We start from the raw sequence: 23,946 nt of genomic DNA, 5'->3' as shown, positions 1-23,946 counted from the left end.
CACTGGACACTATGCCTAATAGATACTTACTAGAATAACCATAGGTATAGTTCCTTTCAGTTACCTTGCTTGGGAATCCGTTAGAGCTTGTACTTTAGTCAATGTCAACAGACATGAGGTACTCTGGTACTCTTTTAGTTTATAGTCCCTACTCATGGAGTTATGCGGTTGAGGAATGTTAAGACTGGAAGGCTGTTTTTTAGGTTGGTTCTAATTTCTTATCTTTATCTGGATCATCGAGGCCCTCACCCTCAGGGTGTGGCCATACCCCGGCACATCTGGGGGACTTGTCTGACTGGCAAACTGGCCCTACTCAGACCTGGGGATCAGCCCCCCAGATGATCTGTGTGCCTGTTGAAGTTTGAGAAGTACTGCTTTCATTCCCCTGCCCACTTTACTAGTGAGAAATCCAGAGCCACATATCTGCTTCCTTTTTCTTTTTCTCCTTTTAAACAAATCAAATTTATTGATACATATTGATAAAGCATACTGTTCATCTAAAGTATACAGTCAATGGTATTTGGTGTAATCATATAGCTGTACATTCATCACTTCAGCCATTATTAGAGCATTTTCATTATTTTAATAATAATAAACAAAAAATAGACAACCAAACAAGAACATTCTTCACCTCCCAACCTCTACACATCTGCTTTCTTCAGTGGCTCTCAACCTCGGATGCATGTTGGAATCACTTGGGGAAACTTTACTGATGCCTGCATCCCATCCCTAGACATTCTGCCCTAATTGGTCAGGCTTGCAGCCTGGGCGTCAGAATTTTAGAAATCTACCTGGGTGATGGTGATGTGTTGCTAAGGCTGAGAGCCAGTCTTCTTGCTGCTCTGAGGACGTATTCCTTCTTGGCTCACGCCGCGTGCTGTGCGTGCTGAAGCACTGCCTGTCCCACGTGGTTGTTCAGGATGGTGGAGCCCTCTAGCTCTGTCACAGTTCTCTGATTTATTTCCTTTTGGAAAATATCACATTTGTTTCTGTTTTCCTTCCACTAGAATTTAACTCTATGAGGGCAGAACCTTGTCTCTCTTATTCACTGCCATGTCCAACTCCAAGAACAGTGTTGACGTGTATTAGGTGCTCATTTAATGTTTGTCGGACAAATGAAAGGGATTGCAATAGGGAGACATGCATTCTGCTAGAGGGAGACCTGGCCCAGCGTAGGGGCCCCCACAGGGCTATCTATGCCTGCCAGCGAAAGGTTTGAGAGATGAGAGTTCTGACTGGGACAGAGCATGGAGGCTTGCTGCTGAGAGAGGACCCCTACCTGGCTCTGTCTGACTTTAAAGCTTGTACTTGCTCTGCTCCCATCTCCTGCCTTTTGGATCGGGAGGCTAGCTGGTTTGCGCAGGACGTATCAGCAGTGGGTAGTGGAACTGGGGTTGACTTCAGCTCTTAAGATCAATGCTCTCCCCTCAAGGGGCCACATGGAAGGACCTAATTCAGCTTGGGCACACTGGTATTAGTATTCAATACTTGACCGCCATGTTTCTTCTCATGTAAGTTTTACTGTATTTTTGCTTGTTTGCTCTGAGAACCTGGTGCTTTTGAGGTTAGAATGATTTCCCTCTCTACTTCTGTGAGTGACTTTCTTTCTTAGTTAAATTAACTCTTAGTACTTTATTTTTCATGGTTGCAGTATTTTATTTGAATGGACTATTGTGTGTGTTTCCCCTTCTCACACCCACAGCGCTGTGGAGAAAGCATGGCTGGTCGCCATACGTGACATTTCTGTTTCATATGTTATTTTAGTGTTTAATTCTTACTTTTAAAAACTTGGTATATTTTACCACTAATCTATTTATCATCAAGTTTTGAAGTCAGGTATAAAAATCCCTTTTTTATGGAACCATTCATTAACATGTCTCACTGTATGTTAGTGATTTGGAGAACTTTGGACATGAGACTCTTGTTTGGTGTCTTGCTAAGTGGTAATCTCAGGCTGTCATTTTGGGTTCAGGTAGTAGGAAGCCAGAAAATGTTAAACCCTGAATGGGAGACATTTTTCCTTAACATCATAAAATTTCAAGTTTCAGTTCAGAAACGACTTTATGTTAATATGAGATGTTGCCTGAATGTGGTTAGTAGGCTGTTGCTGGTGACTCTTGCAAATGTTACCAGAAGTCAGAATACTGTTGGCTTTATATATCAGTCACTTTTTAATGTGCTCCAACTCCATGCTCATAGTGATGACAGGAAATGAATGTATTTTCTAAGGGATACATGAATTCTGAGGTTAGTCCATAGTTTATGGGGAGAATCCTTAGGCTAAAATGTTACCATAGCTTAAAGGATTAAATCAAATAGGGGAAGGACGATAAAAATCCTGAAACAAGCAATTTCCAGAAACAAAAAAGAAAGAATTAGGGAGCTAATGGTTATCCTAGTAGTTAGGAATCACATTATAGAGAAAGGTTTATTATTTGGACCCTGCAAATAATTTAAATTCTGAAGTACATGATTTTGGATATAAGGGAGAGGAAAATAAAAAATTCATGGAGGTCAAGTTTAGTCAGATCTCAACATTCTTGGCATAGAAAATCCTGGTAGTTCTGTTTGTTTTTAGAAATTGTTATCATTGTTAAGGATTACTTTTATTAACAGTAGTTACAGTAGTATTTTATGTCTGTGTAATGCTTTTGAATTCAAAGCCCTTTAGTAGGCATTATCTCATTTAATCCACCCCCCAAAGCCTATCATCTCTTTTTTGGATGAGATAATACAGAGAGGTTAAATTACTTACCCAAGGACAGCTAATAAGTGGTAGAACTTGAATCATTTTATTAAAGATAAAATGTTGATGGTGGTTGTTGAACTGGTAAGATACCTTTGGTTTTCTCAGTATATAAATATATGGTATGTAATAAAGGATGAACAGTCCAAGAATTTATTTAATATTGCACCCAGGGAAAAAGGATATTCTTAGGACTGAAAATAATTGGGTGGCAAGACTCAAAGAAAAATTTTTTTCTTTTTGTAAAGTTACCATTTTATAGATTTTTATATGATTTTTATAGATTTTTAAATGAAGGTGACAGAAGGCAGGGGCCATGTTTTCCAACTTCCTCCTGACTTACTACACCTACCATACTTACTGAGTAGGTTCTTTTGGATGAGAAGGTTATTGGGCTTACTTTTGGGAAATGGTTAATAATGTCATTGAATATTGGCTGAACTGCAAAATTGAATATGACCTTGTTCTTCTAAGTAAAAAAGTTTACAATCTATACAGCACTTAATACTCCTCATTTTAAAAAATTAGACAAGTCATACATGTTCACCAGTGTATATTTTCTTCATACACATATTTAAAATTTTTGAAATGATCTCAAGCCTATGCAGAACTTCCAGGTGTAGCACAGAGAACTTCTCCCTCTTGAGCTCTGAGAATAAGTTGCCGATATATGATGTTCCATCACCCTTAAATACTCTGTTATGTATTTTCTACAAACAAGAATGTTTTCCTCTACAACCACTATATAGTAATCAAAATCAGGACTATAACATTGTTAAACGTTTTTACCATCTAATCCCCAAATTCTGTTTCTGTTTTGTTGATTGACCCAGTATATCCTTGGTAGACAAAGGTCCACTCAGAACCTTGGGTTGTGTTCAGTTGTCATGTCTCTTAGTCAACAGAGAACAGTTTTCAGCCCTTTTTGATTGATGCTCATGACTATAACACTCTTGAAGATCACAGGCCAGTCATTTGTGGAATGTTCCTCAATTTGGATTTGTCTGATGTTTCCTCATGATTAGATTCAGGTTTTGCATCTTTGGCAGGATTATCACAGAAGAGCCAGTATATATCTTTTTTAAAGATTAGTTTTACATTTTATTTTCTGTTTCCTTAGAGCGTTTCCCAAAGTGTATTCTGCGGAACTAGCACCTACTGTGTTCTCAACACCGTGCCACCTATAGAAGGTAGGATTTGAAAAAGCTTTTGATTACAAGAAGGGGTGGGCTTGGCAGTGAGATTAACTCCATCATTGTAGTGCAGCAGAAATAGTCTCCAGCCAGGGCTCTGAGGACCTGGGTTCTGCCATTGACTTGCTGTGTGATCTTAGATGAGTTACTTAATTCTCCTGGGGGTAGCAATACTAATATCCACCTCATAATGTTTCTGTGAGACTTAAACAAGGCAAAGGGTTTAATCACATGGAAAATGCAAAGTACTCTGCGAATGTTAGATATTACTGTAACAAGGTCATGACCCTAGTGTCAAATACCAGCTGACTTGGAGTAGGAGCAGTGTGCCATTGTGGGGAAAGCCATGAGTCATGTTTGAATCCCATTTGAGCCACTCATTAGCTGTGGTTCTGGGACAAACTAATCTGGACCTCAGTTTCCACATCTGTAAAATGAGGGAAATCATACCCTGATGATGGGTCGTTGTCAGGATTAAGTGAGAAAACACGATGTAGAATCTTTTCTGTGTGCCTGATACAGAATAGGGTCCCACAAATGTTGTTTACCCTTTAATAAATAACAGAAACTTGATTTACTTGATCATATGTAGCTCAACTTGTAATTAAATGAAATGAAGTGGGTAATGCAGAGAGAAGGCCATGAAACCCCAGCCGAAGCATTGGCTTGCAGGGCTTCACGCCCCTGATTTATCAGCTCACCTTGCTCATTTTTTTAAGATGAAAAATGTAACGGCAGACAAATAGTCATAAGTCTATTGAACCTGAGTTACAAGTTGACCTAAACCTAGATCAGAGTTTTGGTAATCTGATTGATAGGAAAAGGGGTAAATCTGGGCCACCTAAAATCAGGAAGGGTAAGATTTGATGATCACATAACTGTAAGAAGAGGAAAGGGGTTGTGAAATAGCAAAACTAATTTCTTTAAATTAAAAAGCTATTATTTTTTGTTTTTTAGCCTTTTAAAAAGTCTTTTGGATCATTACAGTTGGGTTTAATTCACTTTGGAGAATTTCTTGATAAAAGAATAATGAGAAAGATCATTGCTTGGCACACAGTTGGTGCTTAATTAATATTTATTTTGAGTGAATAGTGATTTAAAAGGTCGTAGGTTAGTAATGGCAGTATTTGCTGCTGTGAGCACTGTGCTGACTTGAATATAACAATATGTGCTTATGTTTTCCTGAATCAGTTCCTATCCTACTAATTAAATCTAAGCACATAATAATTAGCGCTAAACAGAAAATTGTAGAGCTTCCTTTTAATTTTACCACTCCAAGTTGTTGATCAAATACATTCCCAATAAGATTTCACAATTTAAGGCACTGTTATACCAACTTATTTTGAACAGTTTGGTCTAGAGGTTGAGAGATAAATCATAATCAACTTGATTAACAGTATTCCCAACTATTCAGAGAAACAAAATTATTTAAATAAAATGGATATATCATTTCCAGGTTAAAGTTAATATAGTTATAATTTAACTTGCAGAAGTCAACAGAATGTTGAAAAGGTCAAACATACTTCTTTGAACTTTAAAGAATTTTAAATGTGAATCTCAATTTTTAGAAACAAAACATGAAAAGGAGAATTCTGTTTTGCCTAATTAACGTTAAATGAATGAGAAGTTTTGTACATTTTCAAACGTTTTAGTTAAATTATGCTATTCCTCTAAAAATATTATTTAGAAAATATTTGAAGGCTGACTAGAAAAGATGGCTCATTCTCTAGAATTATAGCTGTCAGCCATGCACATCATCTGTCAGTTTTAGGAGCTTCACTAGTTATTTTTATTGTGAAGTAGGTTAGAAGATTATTTTGTAGAGTCATGTATCATACATGCATATTTTACTAGATAATGATAATGAAATGTTTTACTATCATTTGGTTGACACCATCATTGTACAGTGCCAAAGTTTAAATATTTGGATTAAATACTGAGATGTATTTGAAATTAGTGTGTATACCTGAATTTCTTTTTAACTCAAGATACTATATAAAGACTTAAAAACTGGCACATGTGTTTAATTATTTTATATTGTGTAGTTGTTCCAGAAACATTAAAAAGCATTTTTTAACTGAAAGATATTTTTATACAGTACAGACATGTGAATAATTCCTTTCCATTGTAAAAGCAAAATTAGTCTTTATCACACTTTCCCTGGAAAAATTGGAATTCGAAAATCTGAGAGGTTTTAACATTTTTAGTTCCTAATATTCTTTTCCCAGTATTAAAGTTGCCATCTTCATAATTCACAGTGGGAAAATTTACCCATTATTATGTATCTTATAAACATCCCTTTTATATTTAGCATGAACCTAAGGTTCTTGAAATAGCACAGTTTAAAACCTGGTTAAGGGGAACCCATTGGCCTGTCATACTCCTTTTCCTTTTGAATCCACTGCTGCACATCCCCATAAAGTGCTTTATTTAGAAACTTTATTGAGACTATGCTTATACAGCCTTTCTACTTCTCCCTTTTGAAAGCCTTTGGGCCCATTCACCACTTCTTGATATGGTATCAGAATGGAAGACTGAAGCATTTTCTATAGCAGTTAGTTGTGCTGTTGAAAAGAGCACCATCTCTCTCTAATGTGTATATATACTACATATATACACACACTGCATATACATACATGCGTACGTTCGTACATACATATATACATACATAAGCTTTATGTGCTACAGGGCATCTAGATCCCTCAAGGAGGCTAAAATAACAGAAAATTAACATCAGGTTGTGATGATAAACAGAAATAGAAGCTGGTGTTTTAATATTCTGTTCCTTGTTGTTCAGAATTATGCTTAAAACAAATAGCTTTCTCAGAGATGAGACTGTATATACCATTCAAAGTAAGCCCATTGTTTGAGAGGCTACTGCAATGCTATTTTCAGGAAAGATACTCTGGAAATGTTGAATATTTAAATTGAGTATAGATTTTAGAATTTCATTTTTACCTTCAGAATCATGCATATCATGGGGGACTTTAAAAATGAGAGTAAACCACTTTAAGGACAGAGAGAAGGGAGGTAAAGTCTCATGTGATTTGGTATTCTGTGCTTTAAAGTTTTATGGCCCATGGTACGTCCAGTAGGAGGACGAAGTGCAGGGAGCATTGCATAAGCACATAAAATCACAAAGCTTCTATAATGTGTAATTAATACAGAACTTTCTATGAACTTTCTCTTAGTTGAACTGTTTCCTTTTGGTTTCATAGCAAGCTTAATCTTTTGCTGTTAAATTAAAATTTTAGAATCTTAAAAGCAGTCAGTTAAGATTTTCAAGTTTTAATACTGCTTATAAGAATATGACTGGGTATTATAATTCAATTGGTTTTGTAGTTCATGGACCAAAAAAACATTTAGTGCACTAAAACTATCTTATGTTTATCCCTATAAAATATTTCTACGTGATGCAGTAAATTTTTTTTAGACTTTACTCCTCTGCCCAGTATTTTCCCAAGATCTTTTCCTTGAGAAGAAATGAGTTAATCAGGTGAAAAATGTTTGAGAAGATTTTATTGTGATCGTAGAAAATATATTTTTATTCTTTTATATTTTCACATGTTGAAAAAGTAGACTAGGGAAACGGACTTCGGCCCAGTGGTTAGGGCGTCCGTCTACCACATGGGAGGTCCACGGTTCAAACCCCGGGCCTCCTTGACCCGTGTAGAGCTGGCCCATGCGCAGTGTTGATGCGCGCAAGGTGTGCCCTGCCACGCAGGGGTGTCCCCCCTACGCGCAAGGAGTGCACCCGTAAGGAGAGCCGCCCAGTGCGAAGGAAAGTGCAGCCTGCCGAGAATGGTGCCGCCCACACTTCCCGTGCCGCTGATGAGACATAGAAGCGGACAAAGAAACAAGACGCAGCAAAAAGACACAGAAAACAGACAACCGGGAGAGGGGAGGGGAATTAAATAAATAAAAATAAATCTTAAAAAAAAAAAAGGAAAAAGTAGACTATTCTAAACAAAATTATAGTAAATAACTGGAGACTATTGTATTTCACTTTTAACATTAATTAATGCCCTGTTTGCCTCTGTAAGGTTGTTTAATTGTTAGGCATTTTAAGTTATTGAATGATAGTAAATTTTACAGAGATTTGTGCCTTGAAGAGAATTAGAGATCATCCAATTTTCCTTGACTTGGTAAAACTGAAAATATTAAGTAACTTACCCAAGGTCACACAATTAGAATGTAGCAGAACTGGGCCAGAATCCTGGACGCTCGACTCTGAGTTCAGTGTTTTTAAAAAAAATTTTTTATTATGCCTTCTTAATAGCTGAATAAGTCCTTTCTATTGTTACTTAATGGAGCAAATTCAGTCTTTAATGTTTTAGTGTATTGCTCCTCAGTACTTAGTTATGCATTGCACCCTTTCGATGTTGGGGCTTCCATTTAACATTTAAACAAAAATTGGAGTGGGTAGTTTGGAACTTTGACCTGAACACGCTAAAGTGGCAAGAAATTTTGAGCCAGGCAAAGAGACATTGTTGTAGGAGTGAAATAATAAATGAATGTTCAGTGTTATGTAAAGGGAATGATCTCTTAGAGAAAGCATGAGGTAGATTGCTTGTAAGGTAGTCAGATATACCATCTAGTTTGAAAGTAATTAATTTGTCTCTAACTCATTTAGAAGTTACATTTTGATGAAATACTTTAATTATTAGACATGTATATATAAATAAAGTTAATTAAGATGATAGAATTTTAGATTTAGGCTAGAAAGACCAACTTCTGTATTGCTTGGGTAGAAAGTTTAAATCCCTTAGATTTATAAGATTTGTGATTTGCTTTTGAAAGGATAACTTCTGTTTTTATCCCGGGGGATAAAGTACTCTTAGTTTATAAATAAAATCTAATATATAATTCTTATTAGAAAACTTAAGATGTTTTAAACTGGTTAATGAAAGGTTTCTGGGTTTTGTGAATTTAAATTATTTTGCAATTTTGATGTGCTTCATGAAAATATGGGGAAATAATCTTTAAAAAGTAACATTCTGGTTATGGGCAGCTGCTGAGATCTTTCCCTGTTCACTCGCTTGTTGTGGAGCAAAAGCTCCATCTTATTTAGAGCCTCCTGCCCAGATTCCTGCTGTCATCTATCTGATAAATGTGTAAATGGGGATTATTAGTTCGGAGGAATAATGGGGCCTTCTCCTCCTCTGGGCCTCCCAGTGACTAAACTGAACTGCTGTTTCTGACTTTGCCAGTAGACTTAAAGGAGGTGTTCTCTATTATTTTCTCTGAATGTATTGTTTTCTTCTTTATAGATGATCATGGGAACAGCAATAGTAGTCATGTAAAAATCTTTTTACCGAAAAAGCTGCTTGAATGTCTGCCGAAATGTTCAAGTTTACCAAAAGAGAGGCACCGCTGGAACACTAATGAGGTAGATAAATTTCTGTTTCTTAGGATGTAATTTTTTTTTAAAGGACAATTAGGTCGTTTTGCATAGTATTGCTTTATATTAGCTTTAAATTCAAAATATCGACATAGGAAATCATATTTGAGAAGACTAGTCTCAGTTTGACAGAAACCAATATGTTTCTTGGACTGGCTCTGATCTGCTTGGCTTGCATTGAAAACTGTAAAATGTGCATGCTGACTAACTAAGGTAGCACGCGTTTCTTCTGTGTGTGTGCTTTCTTGCATTTGGGTGTCTCAGAGCTGTGGTTAACTCTGCATCCCAGTTAAACATTAACTCTTAGGTTGTCATGAATTAGTAAAGAAATATCCCCAGCTTTCCACAAACAGTGCAGTGTCTTGACAACGTGCAGTTCCTGTAGAATTGGGAAGGGTAGGCTTCTTATTAGCAGAACAGTACTTTGTCCTCTCTGACAAAGAGAGTTTGCTTGGAGAATTAAGTGATTTACCTTAATGATAGGAATTTTTATTAAGAACGAAGGCCATATGGTAGATTGTGTATTTGACATCCAATTAGAAAGTGGATCAATGAAGTAGCATGAATAAATGTTTGTCTTCTTGGGTGATATTGCCTTTTATGGTAAACTTTAATCTAGGAGTCTTAATATTAGGTGTGGATTACCTTGTCATGCTTTTTATTGAAATCTGAGTAGTTCAATTTAGGGGAATCCCTGTTTAGTGGTGAGAAGAATTGGAAATCTATCCATCAGTTTGGGAATTACGTTCTTTTAATTCAAATGGCTGGGGTTCCTGGTCTTGCAGAGTTGGTTTAAACCAATTTGTGTGTTGCTGGTTCAACATTTACTTCATATTAAGTACTAGCACCCTTTTGATCACTCAGTCCTGTTAAAAGACTGATGAAGATAATATTGATTCCTCTTTACTCTTTCTTAAAAGATTTCGTTCTGACTTCTCAATATAGAAAAAAATCTTTCTACTTATCACAGTAGAACCTCATAGCTTTGTTACCGTGTTTCAACTGATTTTAAATTTCTTTTAAGGTATGTATATTTTGATTATTTGCATATATTATTTTCCCCCCACAGACAGAATATTTTTGTTTTGACAAACATTAGCTTGTTTAGAGATTTTTTAATCAGTTATTAACTATTTTAAACATTTTAGACACTGAAAAAGTAAATATGCTGAAAGTCATAATTGGTTACTCTAACAGCAAAATAGTATAATTTAGAAACTTTTCAGCATATCCACAACTAGGTCATGAATTATTTAAAAACTCCCCATGTTTCTTAGTTTTCCTTGATACATAAATTTGATACCATATTATACATTAGTTTCAATTTATTTATGAATGTTTTTATTTATACATAATAGTTATGCATTTTTTCAGTGTTATATTTCATATGACATTGGCAGTTTATTTTAATTGTATGATTTGAAGTTATATTTGAAACCAGAAATTGCTTAATTAATGAAAATGATCTTAGAGAGTCTTACAAAGCTGAGTGCAACTGTCAGAACTTTAGTTTGTAGATTATTTAGATAAGTAGTTTTGAAAACCTTTTGAAATTTTTGAGCATAGCCCTTCAACTTTCACATATTTATTTATTTATGTTATTTACACATCCCACTGTCCCAGTATACATTGTATAACATCCAATAAAGAATTTTTGTAGAGGATGAGATAGAAAAATAAGAGATTATTCTGCATTTTCCTTCCACATGCTAGAACATACCTCTTTGGAGGCCTTTTGTTTAGGTCACAGAGTTGCTAAAGTCCAAGATTCCATAGAGGGGAATGCATTCTTTTCTGTGAGGGTGAAATGTAAAATTAGGGTCTAGGTGAGAAAATGTGGCAAGCTGTGTACAAGCTATCACTACTGCTGGAAAAAGTGCAAGAGGAAATACTCGTTCTAAAAAGTTGGCACAGCTGATGTGGGTGGAGCCAGAGACCTTTTCCCTTTTATCTAGTTCTTTGGGTTATTGGTCAGCTCAGCATTTGAGGGACAAACTGTTGAGATAGAACCAAATTTAAAGGGTTGGTCATATTTCTATGTAGAGGATGTTGGCTTTTTTCCTTGTTTCTTTTGTTGGCTATAGGAAAAATAGGGGAGTCTTGAGAGGAACAGCAGAAGACTTGGAAAAGAAGTTAATTCGTTGGAGTTTTGTGGTAATGATGCTAACTGGTCACTGTTTTTAACTGGCTTGGATACTAGGAGGAACAAAATCAGTACTGTTACTAATTCATTTAGTTCTTTATCTGACTAGAGATTGGTACTTTCATATGTTCTTCAGCCAGTCATCCATTCTGTTGATGTTGAAACCTGAAGAAAGTGTTGTTCAGTGGCTCTGTCTCACTGGGGCTCTGTGGTCCTGTGTCAGGCAAAAAGCTTATTTATCCAGGATTGTCCGTGAAATCTCATGAATTGCTCATAAAACAGTTTGGTCATCCTGCTCTTAAGAGCCTGCTCTCCTTATAAAGTTGGGTTAGATTACTTGCCTACGTGGAGGACCAAGTGAAGTGGTTGGCTTGTCCTTAGCTGTGTTGCACAAAACCCACATTTCTTTAAATCACACTCACCGGGACAAGCCATGCACACTGGGAGGGGTGTGTGGGAATGCGAGCAGTCAGGGAACAGCAGATTTGTGTTTCCCATCTCACGCTCGCTGCAGAGCATATGTTCATGGGGTAGTGTGGCAGCCCAGTTGCCTGGAGGATGTCAGCTGCCACCTCTCTGCCCCTTGTGTTTTTGCATCCTCGCTCGTTCTCTCTCTGTCTGTCTGCTGAGTGTGTACATGTGAATTCCTGGGTATAATGAGACTCCTTAATACTTTTGAGGAATTCCTTGGCTCAGCTCTATGTTTAAATATCTGTGATTTGAGAAAAAACAACTTTTACAGTATGCGTGTATGTATATATATGAATTTATCTGTTGAGAGAGAGTTTGTACCCCTCCAGATGCTGCCATTTGTTGAGTGCATGGGTGCTTACTTACATATATATTTTACTTCTAAGTCTCATAATAATACTGCAAGGGGGTAGCATAAGTAGAAAATGGTTAAGTGATTTTGCCAAGACGTCACACTTGGTAGAGTATGGGTCTGTCTGAGCGTAAGTTCTTCCATGTTGCTTTTTAATTCTTAGTAGCTTTCATTCTATTGCGTGTTGTCTAGACAAAATAAAAACCTTGTAATTCTAAACCACATAGAGTTCTCAGCAGATCTGTTTTGTGAACTAGTTTTGGGTTAAAAAGAGTTAATATAGAACTGGTATTGTCGGTTCATATGCAAATGTTTGCTGGAGCTGGAAGTCCCCAAAAGGAGGACTATTTCTAGATGAGAGATCTTAGGACTTGGTTAAGCTTCTTTTAACCTTTCCTAATCCACTGGAATACAAAATCTCCTGCCTTTCATGAGTATTATTTGCAATCGCAAAATCAATTAAATGTTATATCTAAAAAATGAGTCAATTTTAGATTATATTCTCTCAGCTACATACAACTTTCCCAGCTTCTGAAGGTGATAAAAGTGATCATGATGACAAATGACAATGGCAGGTGACATTTATTGAGCATCTATTGTATGCTATTTACTGTTGAGTCCTTTCCATGAATAAACACATTTAATCTTTGAATTAACCTATGATATATTATGAGGAATCTTGAGCCACGGGAGATGTAAAATGATTTATCTAGAGCAGGAGTTCTTAACAAGGGGCCTGTGAGCTTGAATTGAAATTCCAAAAAACATTATTCTTGTGGGTTAGTGACGTGTTGGTGTGGGTGTGATGTATTTGTTAAATAATACACGATATAGTGTAGACTTAGTAAAGGGTCTGTGGTTTTCACCTGACTGACAAAAGGGTTCTTGGAACAAATAGTTTAAGAACTCCTGCTCTAGAGCCACTTAGCTGGAGAGTGGTGGTCTTTGGAATCCAATCTCACAGTATCCTGACACAGAGCCCATATTCTCAATCAGTCCCTTGCCCTGCTTCCTCCCATTCAGTCCCAAAGAACAATTTCAAAGTGATATTTTCCAAACTGTTGTAGCCATTTAGTTACTTTTAATCCTTCTCAAAATATGGTACTATTTTTTAAAAAATGAAATTGTTTGGCTTCTTTTATTCACTTGCATTTTCAAATATTATGCATAAACTTAATGTATATATGGGTGTTGATTTTTTTAAAGTAGCCATTTCTTAGGGAAGTAGTTTCAATTCTTAACAAATACTGAAAAGGGTTTTATGGGCTCTTGAAAAGGAAGAAAAATATTAACAGTAGACATTTTGTAATAATGTCACCATCCATTGCTTAACTCAAGGGTTAGGCCTGATTTTTATTTCCAGCACAGGGGAGAAAGCATGTATTGAACAGAGAACACATTTGTTAAAGAACCAACTCTTATTTCATAATGAAGTTCAACTTCATTAGGTGAACTGTTATAAGGTTTCTGCATTTTAAGTTAATATTTTTGAGGCTCAGAGCCAAAAATAATTACGCTAATGTAACTTTCTGATTGCATAAATGAGTACTTTATAATTACTCATATTAGTACTCCATATATGTTGTCCAGACTGAAATTTCTTTTGTTTAGTCATTAATTAGCTTTAGCTGTTTGACTTGAAATATAACTACTGCAGTCCCCTGTCTCTGGATCTAGATTTCAAATGGCATTCTTCCAAAGCCAAACTCCTGCAGCACCATGAACCTTTTATAATGAAAATGTACTTCTCAAATATGTTGAAATCACTTTTGAACTATTGATGTCTCTTCTTTTGTTTGTTTTTCCTATTATACAAAATTCCTCTTGAATAAGCACACAAAATAGAATCTTAGGCTTGTACTGATCATAAAGAAAGTTGTAGCAAATGTTTTTAGTTAGTGGTAGCTTCAGAGATTTTCATATTAAACACATTTTTCTAACTGGTAAAAAAATGTCTTTGTAGAAAGCAATGGTGGAGATATTGGACAAAAAAATCCCACACTTGAGTATGATGTTTTCTTTTAGGGGGAGAATGACCCTTTCAAATCCTGAATACTCCCCTCCCCCAGCTTATTATATTAAGGTAAGAAAAATGGACCTTAAGGCTGTGAGAATTATTAAATTATATGTTATTTTGTTTTACCCACGGGAAGCCACCTTACTTTTTATTTCTTTAATCAGTTTTGTTGTATAGGCACAAATTATTGAGTGCGTTTTAAATTCTCTTCTTTCTGTAACTTACAAAGTCAGATTTGGGGTGTAATTTTTTCCGTGGTTAGCTATGTTAGTATATGCAGATTCTCTTTTTTTGAACTATTGGCCCACATTTTGGGGGATCATTTAGGACTCTTGAAACTCCCTATGTGTGAGCTAAACTGAAAAGCGTTAGTGCTCTAATTGTAAGGGGAGTGAGATGTTCCTGATGCCTTGGAGGGTTCAGTAGGGCTTGGCTTTGTTTGGCCCTTTGGCAGGCATGTGGCCTGAAAGGCCCCAGATGTCCTCTGAGACCAGACAGGACTTCTCTGGTTACATTGCAAATATGCAAATACAGATTTGAGCAGTAACTCAGAAAGCTGAGTTGTGAGAGTGACTACATCCAAGTTTTGAACACAGTATATGACACCTAATTTCAAATTAAATATGGCAATAATGTAACAATTGGGTTAAATATAATTTGTTCAGTTTAATAGTACAAAATGAGATGAATGGATACCAAAGTCCAAGTAAACACAAGTTTATCTATCAGGCAGCCTGTGTAAAGTAAGCAGTTAGCATAGCTCGTGGCTGAGGTAGTTCAGAGGTATTGAATGATGGGGGCAGAGAGTCCTTCAGCATCCAGGCATGAGCAGGTGAGGAGACATTTAATACCAGCATGGGTTGGCCCTGAGGATGGGTAAGGTAGAACAGCAAAGTTTACAAAATTTGAGTAAGATGTTAACCCAGCATAATATTGACCTAAACTATTGTTGTAATGTTACTTGGGAGCACCTGGCCTGTAATCGGTCTGCAGTGCATTGCTGAATGAATGAAATATGTAAAAACACAAGATGCAGCATAAATTTCTTATTCTTGGTGTTCTTACGCAAGTGTAAAACTCAAGAAGATATATACATTACATAAAAATAAACTGCAAAGCTAATAAAATTCATGTTAGCATTGGTTAAATGTAGTTGGTGATGTTTGCTACAACTAACTTGTCTCTTGCAACATGATTATACTGCTGATTGTTCTGAAGCAGCTTCCTTTAGATTTGGAACATGGTGCTATTGTATGCTCTGGATCCCAATGTGATATCCAGAAACTGTTGTTTCTACAGCAAGCATGGTGTCATTAGGCCTTGGTATGGATAGATCATTTAGTCTTAAGTGCACTTTGTTCAACAATTTAAATGATACAGCTAGGTACCAACTTGAGCAAGGAATTTATATGTTAGAATATATTTGGCTCAATTTTTACTTATTTTTAGATTATCAGTTAAATGAAGATGTGAAATTAAAATTTTCTTTGTGAACCCACTGACCCCTTTTAATAATTCCACAGAGCCCAAATTGCAAAACACTGATATCTTGGAAAGGGCACTGGCTGTTGGAAGCAGGTTCTAGGCTTGGCTCTGCCACTAACAGCTGAGTCTTGGGTGAGACGCTTACTCTTGTGGTCTTTGCTGGTTCTTAGGTGGTTGTGCTAAGTGACCTTTAAAGGTTTGTCTTAAACTGGATTCACTGGGTTTGGAGGCTAGAGTATTGCTGCTTTCAGAGTTGTTTGGGAGTGTGTAGGACCTTCCAGATAGTTTTGGGTCCAGCTTGGGAGTTTATTTTACTTTTCTGTTAGCCATCCTTTTATTTATTTTTATTTTATTATTTATTTTTAATTGTGATAAAACATAACAAAATATCATTTTAACTATTTTAGTTAAGTTTTTTGACAGTAAGTACACTGACGATATTGTGTAACTTTCACCACTATTTGCAGACTCTTATCATCCCAAACCAAAACTCATACTCATTTAGCAATAAGTTCCTGTTGTCCCTTCTCCCCACCCTCGTTCCACTACTCTGCTTTGTTTCTATGAATTTGCTTATTCTGTTTCATATAAGAGAAATCATACAATATTTGTCCTTTCACTGAACACAGTGCTTATTTCACTCAACAGAGTGCCTTCACTTTTCATCCATGTTGTAGCATGTACCAGCACTTCACTTCTTTTTAGGGCTGAACAGTATTCTATTGTATGGAGAGTCATATATCCATTCATTTGTTGATGGACACTTGGTTTGCTTACACCTTTTGGCTATTGTGAAAAATGCTGCGACGAGCATTGGTAGTCAAGTAACTGCTCGAGTCCCTGCTGTCAGTTATTTTGATTATATACCTAGGAGTGAGATTGCTGAGTTGTATGGTAGTTCTGTATTTAACTTTCTGAGGAACTACCAAACTGTTTTCCACAGTGGCTGCACCATTTTACATTCCCACCAACAAAGTATGAAGGTTCCCATTTCTCCACATCTTCATCAACATTTACTATTTTCAGTTTTTAAAAATTTATTTTTTAAAAGATTATTTTTTATTTATTTCTCTTCCCTTCCTCCCCCCCACCCCAGTTGTCTGCTCTCTCTGTCCATTTGCTGTGTGCTCTTCTGTGACTGCTTCTATCCTTATCAGTGGCACCCAGAATCTGTGTTTCTTTTTGTTGTGTCATCTTGTTGTGTCAGCTCTCCATGTGTTCCTGGGCATGCTGCACTTTCGCACTGGGTGGCTCACCTTACGGGGGCACTCTGTGCGTGTGGGGCTCCCCTACGCGAGGGACACCCCTGTGTGGCAGGGCACTCCTTGTGCGCATCAGCACTGCGCGTGGGCCAGCTCCACACGTATCAGGGAGACTGGGGGTTTGAACTGCGGACCTCCCGTGTGGTAGGCGGACGCCCTATCCATTGGGCCAAGTCTGCATCCCAGTTTTTCTTTTTAAAAATAAGGATCCTATGAAGTTGAGTCTCATTGTAGTTTTAATTTGCATTTCTCTGATGGCTAATGATGTTGAGCATCTTTACATATGCTTACGGCCATTTGAATATCTTCTTTGGAGAAATGTCTATTCAAATCTTTAGCCCATTTTTAAATTGGGTTGTTTATTCTTAAAGCATACAAGCCTGTGTTTTTTGTTTTTTTTCCTCCTAGTATATTCACAAAGTTGTGCAACTATCACCACTGTCTAATTCCAGAACATTTTCTTCATCACCTCAGCACCTTGGGAGTTTTATATCCCTTCAGGACTTGTTGGAGTCAGTTACACTGGGGTGGCATCTTTTTAGGGGGTCTTGAAGTTTTTCTTTAGTACCTTCTCCAAGCCTTGTATACCTGACTAGCACTGGAGTTGAAATTTGGACAGATAGACTTTTGCTCAGGTCTTAACTGATCAGGGTGTGTGGAGGCTTTGGGTTATTGAGACTTTCCAGAAAGTTCAGCTGAGATGGGAAAGGGAGAATACAGGGAAAGGTAGGCCTTCTTTAGGTTTCTGATTTTCAGACTTCAGTGGGTGTCAGAACCCCCTGGAGGGCTTGTTACACCATCAATTGCTGGGCTTCCATCCCCAGTGTTTCTGATTCAGTAGGTCTGGGTGAGGGCCTCAGAATTTCCATTTTAAACAAATTTTCACGTGAGAACCACATAGATGGAGAATCACAACCTTTTGGAAGTGTGTTCTAATTAACTTCACCTGATTGTAGTCTCGGCTTGCTACCCCCATATTACTCAGGTATATTTTTATGTGCTTTGACTAGATGGGAGGCAGTTGAGTTTCCTACAGTCTTATTCTAGTAAGTGCCTAGAAGTCATGGAATGTAAAGTTATTTGTTTTGGTCTTTCTCCAAAGTATTTGTTTATGTCTTAATATGTAATAAATCCTTTTAAGTATTTAAGTATGGTTGGCAATAGCAGGGTATGCAGAGGAGTATGCTAAAATTTTCAGTATCTTTTGAGGAGATGGAGTAAGGATAGCCCTCTTCTTTCCTCACTGTCTCCATTTGGCCCACATAAGGAAACAGCAGAATCCTAAAGCTGAGTAATGTACCTGCTTACCTAACTATCTGCTTACCTACCTTCCAGTCTTTTTGAATAGCTACCCACCAAATGTTTCTAATGATAAATCCTGCTTTCTTGGTAATTACAAAGAAGTTCCTAAAAAAGTAACCCAAGTTTTTCAGTTTTAATGCTTTAGAAAGCTGGGAAAAAAGTGAAAAAGAAAAAACACAAAAAGAAATCCTTTTTAGATTGATGAGAAACCACAGATGGGCTGGTGTGAATGTGATGAAATATAAATGTGTGTTTGGGAGAGTATTTTCTCTGTAAGGAAGAATATTATGGGCAGGATATGTGGATTTCATGAGGTTTTCTGATAAACTTATGTGGTGGTGTGTTCACTGTTCTTGGGAGAGATGTAGAGTAGAAATAAATGTAACATTTTAAAGCATCTGGAGTTCATATTTGGGGAGAACCAAGGAAGCTAGGTGTGACAGTTTGAAGATTTTGTGCATCCCAGAAAAGATGATGTTCTTGAAGCTAATCCCTTCCTGTGGGTATGGGACCCTTTAATTGGATTGGATTCAGCTGGGGGGACTTTGCCTTTGATTGATTACTTCAGGAGGTGTGACCTCAGCAGAGCCACATCATGCTTTACTACCAGGCTGGAGTCCAGGATCACTAGAAGCTGACCTTTGGTGAGACAGCATCACTGATGATGCCTTGATTTGGACATTTTCACAGCCTCAAAACTGTAAGCATTTAACCTAATATTAATAAATTCCCATTATAAAAGCCAACCCATTTCTGGTATATTGCATTGTCAGCCTTTATCAAACAAAACACTGGGTGAACTTTCAGCTCCTGGGCACTGAGCAAGGTTGTGGGAGGGGGATGGGAAGTGTGTGTGCATGCACCCAGGTCGGCCAGTGATGGAATCAAGGCAAGAGCCTGAGGCAGCCTTCATTTAGCATCGCAGTCAGATTCCACAGGAGTATATAGGGAAAAAGGGTCCCAGGTCCAAGAAACAAAGAAGCTGAGAAGTTCAGTTTGACTGAGGCTAGAAAATATAGCCATCTCCAACTCAAAGTAATTAGAAGCAGGTGACCATAGGGACTGGGAAACAGAAAATGTCTAGAACAGGTAACACCTAAACCCAAACCTTTTGAAAAAAGGAGAGATCACATTCTGCATGTAACTTATACCCTGATGTAGTTCTCTTTTTTAAATTGTAGCAAGTTTTTATTGTTTTTTTTTTAAAGATACGTAGATCACACAAAATGTTACATTAAAAAATATAAGAGGTTCCCATATAACCCACTCCCCCCACAACATCAACAACTTCTTTCATCAGTGTGGCACATTCATTGCATTTGGTGAATACGTTTTAGAGTACTGCTGCACTGCATGGATTATAGTTTACATTGCAGTTCACACTCTCCCCCAGTCCATTCAGTGGGTTTTGGCAGGTTACATAATGTTCTGCATCTTTCCCTGCAATATCATTCAGGACAGCTCCAAGTCCCGAAAATGCCCCCATATCACACCTCTTCTTCCCTCTCCCTGCCCTCAGCAACTCCAATTGAATAGATCAATGCGTGTAGCTTTGCAGGAAGGTGGGTTAATCCAAATGTAGCAGGTCAAGGTCAAGGTCTTTAGAGAACCGCCCTGCAGTGCTCTGTGTGGGAGGGATAAAGCCATTTGGAGGATGGCTTTCCTGTTAGATGGTGGGGTTCTTACTTAGAAAATGCTTTTTAGAAAGAGGAGGAGGAAAACACTGGAATTTATTTCTCTTCTTAAAAGTTAAGGAGTTGAAAGAAAGTGCAAATGCCATTTGCTTTCTGTTTTTGAGGAGGGGTACATTAAAATAGTGTGAAATTAAGCAGGATCTATAAAACTGAAGTCATTTCCCATTTTTTTTTTTAAAAAGATTTATTTATTTACTCCCCTCCCCTTCCCCTCTTCCTGCCCTGCTTTTTTTGCTTTGTTGTCTTCTCATTTTTACTCCTCTAGGATTCACCGGGATTCGATCCCAGAGACCTCTGGTGGGGAGAGAGGTTCCCTGTCAGTTGTGCCACCTCAGTTCCTGGTTTCTGTTGCACTTCGCCTTAACTCTCCCCTTGTCTCTCTTTTGATGTATCATCATCTTTCAGTGTGACTCACTTGTGCAGGGCACTGGCTTACCACGTGGGCACTCACGTGGGCACTCGTGCAGGCACTGGCTCGCCACATGGGCATACTTGCTCTTCTTTTTCACCAGGAGGCCCCAGGGATTGAACCCAGGTCCTCTTGTATGGTGGGTGGAAGCTCTATCACTTGATGCACATCTGCTTCCTCATTTCCCCTCTTTCATGACATATTTTTAAACTTTATAGTGACAGAACACTGTTTCCCAGTATTGGAAGACAGTCATTAATGTGTATGTTAAGTTTTATTTTTGTACTGTTGAACAAAATTTAGACTTTTTAATTCTAATTAAGAGGCATTTTTGTTAAATGCCTTAATTATTATTAATCATATTTCTTATATTTAAGAATTTTCCAGTAATTTTCAACAATCCATTTCTCAAGCAGTTCAGAGAACCTGCTGTGTGGTGATTATGTATTTTTTATTTCATAATGAGGATAGTGAGACATAAGTGATTTGGAACTAGCATTTATCACCATCTGATTTATCTGTTTTTATTGTGTGTTGTCTGGATGCCCCTGCTAGACTGTAAGTTCTAGGTGGGCAGGGGTTTTGATCTATTCTGTTCACTGAGGAATCCCAAGAGCTTAGAACGGTGCTTAGCACATAGTGCGTGCTCAGGGAATAATCATTGAATGACTCAATGAAGGACCAACCAGCACATTTGGTTGAGACCTACTACTTAAGGGGGCTTCTGGCCCTTTAGTAACAGCCATCAGTAGATGGGAGCTACTCCTGAAAAGACCTGTGATGTGGAAGAGAGGAGCAAAATGTCTTCTCCCTGCATGAAGCAGAATCCCAAAAAAACATGAAGGGAAGGATTGGGACAGTACACTCAGTTCTTCCTTTCAGCCTCATCTTCAGCTAAGACCCTCCTCTCCATGAGTGACTGAGTGGGTGGGGTGGGAAGCCAAGCATGTTCTTTGTGGAAGGAGCACTTGTCTCATGGAAACACAGTCTGGGGAATGGGGTTTTCTCTCCCACCCACCAGTTCACATAGTGCAGCAGAAATAGAAAGGTCGTCCAGTCACCCCAGATCCTACTGTCAGAAATACATGGTATTGACTTGGTGATATATGTCTTTTTTCTGTGCCTTTGTGGGCATGTATTTTATTTATTAACCAACAATATGTTTACCATAGATGGAGTTATATTGCCTGTATCTTAGACCTTATTGACAGTGATCACACAATTTCATGTTTATTGACTGTGTATTGATATTCATTGTATTTCATGCCATCATTTATGCATTTACCAATATTTTTAAGGACCCTAATATGTGCCAGGCACAGTTAGGGGATGCTGTGGGTACCAGATATACAAGGTTCCTGTTCTCATGGAGTTTATAGTTTAGAGAGAGAGCAAATAGATGGGAATTTCAAAGAGTGCTAAGAAGACAACTGAAGAGAATGCTGAGGTGTGAATGGTTTAGGTCAGGGGTTCTTAACCAGATTTTAGGGGGTCCGTGAGCTTGAACTGAAAAAAAAAATCAGCTTATGTTTATTTTCTCTGACCTTTAACTGAAATCTAGAATTTCCTTCACTTTTGAATGTATGCATAAATAAATTACAGTAGTATTCCTTTCACGTGATTGGCAAAGGGGTCTGTGGAACAAAAAAAGTTAAGGACCCCTGCTTAAATGGATTAGTTAGGGAAGGCTTTTCTCAGATCTTTGAGCTGAGATCAAAATGATAAGAGGGCCAGCTTCTTGAAGGTCTTGGGGACCAACATTCTAGGTAGAGAGAGCCGCAGGTCCAGAGATCCTGAAGGAAGAATGCCCTGGGTTTGAGGGATCCTAAAAAAGCCATTGTGGCTGGAGCAGACTGAACAACTAGGAGATAAGATAGGTGCGGTAGCAGGGCCAAGATCTTGCCATGCCTTGTTAGGCATAAAGACTTGGGATTTTATTTTAAGGACAACAGGAAGCCATGCAGTCAGCAGATGCGTGACATAATATGTGATATTTATTTTCAGAAAATCTCTCTGGCTTCTCTTGGGAAGTCAGGGGAAGCAGGGAGACCAGTTAGGTGGGTGTTGTAGTCATTGGTGGTCTTGGTAAGAGATGATGGAGCAGTGGAGGGGTGAAAAGTGGGTTGTATTTTGGTGGTAGAGCTATCAGGGCTAATGGGGTAAGGGAAAGGAGAAATCAAGGCTGATTCCTATTTTGTGACCCCAGCTAGTAGGTCAGTGCTGGTGCTTATAACTGAGACAAGGGAAACGAGGGAGGAGGGGGTAAGGTGGATCAAGGAAGTTCTTTTGGGGTTTGTTAATTTTGAGATGTCTTTTAGACACTCAAATGAGATGTTAAAGAAGCAGCTGTCTAGAATTTTGGAGAGGTCCAGTGTGGAGCTTGTCACTGGAGAGCCATCAGTGCACAGATGGCATTTAAAGCAGTGGTCTGGGTGAGAGCAGCTGAGGAGGTAGGTAGAAAAGGAAGAGACTGAGCCCTGAGCAGAGCAGGAGGAACCAGCTGGAGGCTGCAGGGGCCAGTGAAGTAGAGCTCACCTGGCAGGCATGAGACGGAAGCCTAGAGAAGCATGTTTCAAGGGGTGTCTATTAGTATTCTGCTGTAACAAATGACCACAAACTTAGTGTTTTTTCTTTGTTGAAAGATTCTTTTTTTTTTTAAGATTTATTTTTATTTATTTTTCCCCCTCCTCCCCAGTTGTCTGCTGCACTTTTTTCGTGCTGGGCATCTCTCCTTGCAGGGTGTACTCCTTGTGCGTGGGATTTCTCTACACGGGGGACACCCCTGCGTGGCACAGCACTCCTTGCACGCATCAGCACTGTGCATGGGCCAGCTCCACATGGGTCAGGAGGCCCTGGGTTTGAACCCTGGACCTCCTATGTGGTAAGCAGATACCCTATTGGTTGGGCCAAATCTGCTTCCCTGTTGAGTGATTTTTGATTACTGATTCAATTTCTTTACTTGTTATTGGTCTTTTAAGATTACTTCTTTCACTTTTAAGTACCCTTGTGATTACATTGGGCCCACTTGGATAATCCAGGATATTCTCCCTATTTCAAGGTCAGCTGATAAGCAACCTTTATTTCCCTTTGCCATGTCGGGTCACATAGTCACAGGTTCTGGGAGTTGGGACGTGGATGTTTTTAGGGGCCACTACTATGCTGACCCCAGAGGGGTACTGTGAGAAGTTGAGTAAAAGGAGGAAGGAGGAATCACCTTTGAATTCGGAAACCTGGAGTCTCTTAGTAAACCTGATGAGCTCTCTCAGTGGAGCGTTGGGAGCAGTGAATTGAAGAGTGCTTGAGGTGGAGGAAGAAGAGACTGCAAATATTGATTCTTGACTGGAGTTTTGCTGTGAAGAGAAGTAAAATGTGGAAAAAATTACAAAGGAAAAGACCAGAATAAAGCTAAAGAGAGTGAAGTGGAAGGCCTACTGTAGAATGAAGGGTCAGGGAGGACGTCTCTAAGGGAGC

At 38.2% G+C, this 23,946-nt stretch overlaps 1 protein-coding gene across 33 annotated transcripts in view; it reads left to right on the top strand.

Moving 5' to 3' along the window:
- Positions 1-23,946, top strand: part of CAMTA1 (calmodulin binding transcription activator 1) — a 938,154-nt gene that overhangs the window by 32,087 nt on the left and 882,121 nt on the right. For 18 of the 33 annotated variants that reach the window (XM_058304500.2, XM_058304497.2, XM_058304514.2 and 15 more), the window contains exons 2-3: positions 3,867-3,936; positions 9,210-9,328. In XM_058304500.2, the coding sequence (XP_058160483.1) occupies positions 3,867-3,936; positions 9,210-9,328 (189 nt within the window). The remainder of the gene's footprint in view (positions 1-3,866; positions 3,937-9,209; positions 9,329-23,946) is intronic. The other 15 variants (XM_058304523.2, XM_058304506.2, XM_058304505.2 and 12 more) reach the window with 1 other exon arrangement.

This window comes from Dasypus novemcinctus, chromosome 9, assembly GCF_030445035.2.
Source record: "Dasypus novemcinctus isolate mDasNov1 chromosome 9, mDasNov1.1.hap2, whole genome shotgun sequence".
NCBI classification, from domain to species: Eukaryota; Metazoa; Chordata; class Mammalia; order Cingulata; family Dasypodidae; genus Dasypus; species Dasypus novemcinctus.
Note: the sequence above shows the minus strand (reverse complement) of the source record. Positions and strands in the feature narration are given on the sequence as shown.